The sequence below is a fragment of the Pungitius pungitius genome, chromosome 12 (assembly GCF_949316345.1).
Source record: "Pungitius pungitius chromosome 12, fPunPun2.1, whole genome shotgun sequence".
Taxonomy (NCBI): domain Eukaryota; kingdom Metazoa; phylum Chordata; class Actinopteri; order Perciformes; family Gasterosteidae; genus Pungitius; species Pungitius pungitius.
The window spans coordinates 8,073,454-8,076,052 of record NC_084911.1 but is presented as its reverse complement, the minus strand read 5'-3'; the positions used below and the strand labels follow the sequence as shown (position 1 = coordinate 8,076,052).

Here is a 2,599-nt window from a genome sequence, read left to right as displayed (position 1 = left end):
GTGATTAAACTTGAAAAAATGAATAATTAAGTGTTGTAAATCTTTTTACAAATAGTGTAAGGACAACAGAATTTGTGTGTAGATATATTATCTACAATTATATTAACATCCATAACATGAACCATTATTTTCACAGTTGCAATCATAAGTTTGCAATTTTAGTCCTGGAATGAAACGGAATCTAAATAAACAATTTTTGAAATTTGACACTGGCAAAAAAAGTTTAAGGATTTAGTTCATTCTTTATCAGATGCCTGAGTTCAATATACAGGTTCACTGTTTCAAACACATCATTGTTTAATTTCAGGTTATACTCTGACATTAGGTCCACACAGATATGAAACACGTCTTCATCGCAGGGGAAGTCCTTGAATACACACTCTTCAAGGCAGACTTGAACATTCTCTAGGTCCACATGGTGCAAACAATCTCTGCCTCCGAACAGTTGAGGGACTGCATGCAGTATGGAGGGACGTCCATGAGGTGATCGGGAGTTGTGGACTCGACGGACTCTGTGGCTGTTCCAAGTCAATATTACCTCATTAAGTTCCTCCTAAGGACACACATAATTTTAAGTCACAAAAAGGTACAGCATTTTAAAAACCTATTCCTGGTTGATGCATTGGCGTAAGGGGCCTTTGTACACACTAGTAGTTATGAAGAATACACACACTATCCCACGTTCAATAATAATATAATAATGATGGTGGTATTTATTAGTGTGATCTTTCTCGTGGTTATATGGTGGGATGGCGCAATACAATATTAACACCTGCAAAATTTAAAATGCTAAAAATGTGTTGCAAAATTTTTTCACAGCAATCAAAATGTGAGTGAACCTAAAAATGAGAAGGGTCTTTTACATCATTATTCAATGCCATTTAATTACACAATTACACAATCTACAAAGAACATAGGAAATTACTGTCTTTTACATGGCTCCTTAACACATTATTTGACAACCCTCAGTGTGTGTGTGTGTGTGTGTGTGTGTGGGTGGGTCAATTACCTGTATTGTTTGAAGAAAGCAAAACTGGATCAAGGACTTATCCAAAAAGTCGTCTGAGAAGTAGCCATCTTCTCTCAATTTGTCAAACAGGTCCATCCAAAACTGGACACACTCACTGCGCAGGGTCAGCCACCAACGCTCAATCCGCTGGTTTCCTGTGCTTGGACCAAAGGTTACACAGTCCGTCTCAGCTTGGTCCCCGGACAAATGCAAAAGCCGCTGCATTTCAGCCATATGTCCATTTTCAGTTCCTAAATCCAGTCTTAGTCTGGCAGGGCATCCATCAGCATTGATCACAGCATCCATGAAGTAGCCGGCAATGATCTTTGGGTCATTGTTTGTTTTGTAGGCTTCAAGCCAAATCATCTTTCTTGAAAAACCGTCAATGCGTCCACTGATAGCAATTCCAAATGGCTTAAGTTTGTCATAGCCATCAATGTGCCAGACATAGTTTGGACCACAGCTGTGGTAAACACGCCTTCGCAGTCTGTTTCTTGACCTCAGATCAACACCTTCACCATCCAATAACTGAAGCAATATTCGAACGGTTTCTCTGTCAGTTATAATGCCATGTAACCAACACTTTTGGTGCATCCATCTGTAACCATGACATTGACCAGAAGTTTCCAGTTGTTGTTCAATGAAGGTTGCCACCTCAGCCACATCGGTTTTATTCTTCCTACGCCAGAGCTGCTTTTTGTTTAAAATTCTTTCAAGGGTGCGTTTGCTTAGCACAATCCCATGTAAAGAAGAAAGCAATTGAAGGATTTCATCTGTTGTAAAGCCACGTTTAAAATAGTCTTCAATATACTGAAACTCCATTTCTCTGCCGGTAATCAGCTATGTTGATGTTGCTGTAACGTCATTCCCCTTTGAGAAATACAGAAAACACATCGCTGATTACTAACAGTATTAATTTCCGTGTATGAATCAACATCACTGACGTTTCCCGGGCCATAGACAAAAAAAGGACCGGAAAAAGCGTACAATGACGAGTGTCTTGGTCATGCTAACAATAGCTTTCGCGTGCCGGTGTTACGTGCCTACTGGTTTTTGAACCTACTGGTTTGGCTACGCGTGCGTGTTTGTTTTGCTGGGGCAGCAAAAGGCAGACAACATTTGCCGCTGTCGGGGGAAAACAAACACGCACGCGTAGCCAACCCAGTAGGTTCAAAAACCAGTAGGCACGTAACACCGGCTCAACGCATTGCGTTGTAATGACGTTCATGGGATATTTCAACACGTACCAAATATTGTTTAAAGCGCTACGATGATGTTATCCTCCTTTGAGAAACACACAGAACACATTGCTGATTACTGAGTTTTCATTTCCGTTTACAAACATTTAACGTTACGTTACCTCAGGGGAACATGGTTCATCAACGGTGAAAATATATTGTAGCCAAAACTACATTAACTTCTATCTTGTAACGTGCTTCGCGTTAACAGTGAACTGCTTAAGATAACGTATGGTCATGTATAACATCTTATATTTTTAAAAAGTCACCTGTAATAGTTACCTCATTGAGAGTTGGATAGCGTATACACCAGCGACGTTGGGGCCGCGTCACGGAAGCTGCGCATGCGCAT

At 40.4% G+C, this 2,599-nt stretch overlaps 1 protein-coding gene across 1 annotated transcript; it reads right to left on the bottom strand.

Moving 5' to 3' along the window:
- Nucleotides 1-223: 223 nt before the first annotated feature.
- Nucleotides 224-2,599, bottom strand: LOC134102881 (uncharacterized). The gene is made up of 3 exons (XM_062566205.1): nt 2,530-2,599; nt 1,010-1,879; nt 224-553 (listed from the first exon to the last, which is right to left on the bottom strand). The coding sequence occupies exons 2-3, from the start codon at nt 1,829-1,831 to the stop codon at nt 224-226; spliced, it is 1,152 nt and encodes a 383-aa protein (XP_062422189.1). The 5' UTR covers nt 1,832-1,879; nt 2,530-2,599.

Excerpts from the sequence above, each read along its gene's own strand:
- LOC134102881 (XM_062566205.1), bottom strand. The coding sequence starts at position 1,831 with ATGGAGTTTCAGTATATTGAAGACTATTTTAAACGTGGCTTTACAACA. Across the intron at positions 554-1,009 it reads GCTTTCTTCAAACAATACAG|GAGGAACTTAATGAGGTAAT; the intron begins GTAATTGACCCA and ends GTGTGTCCTTAG.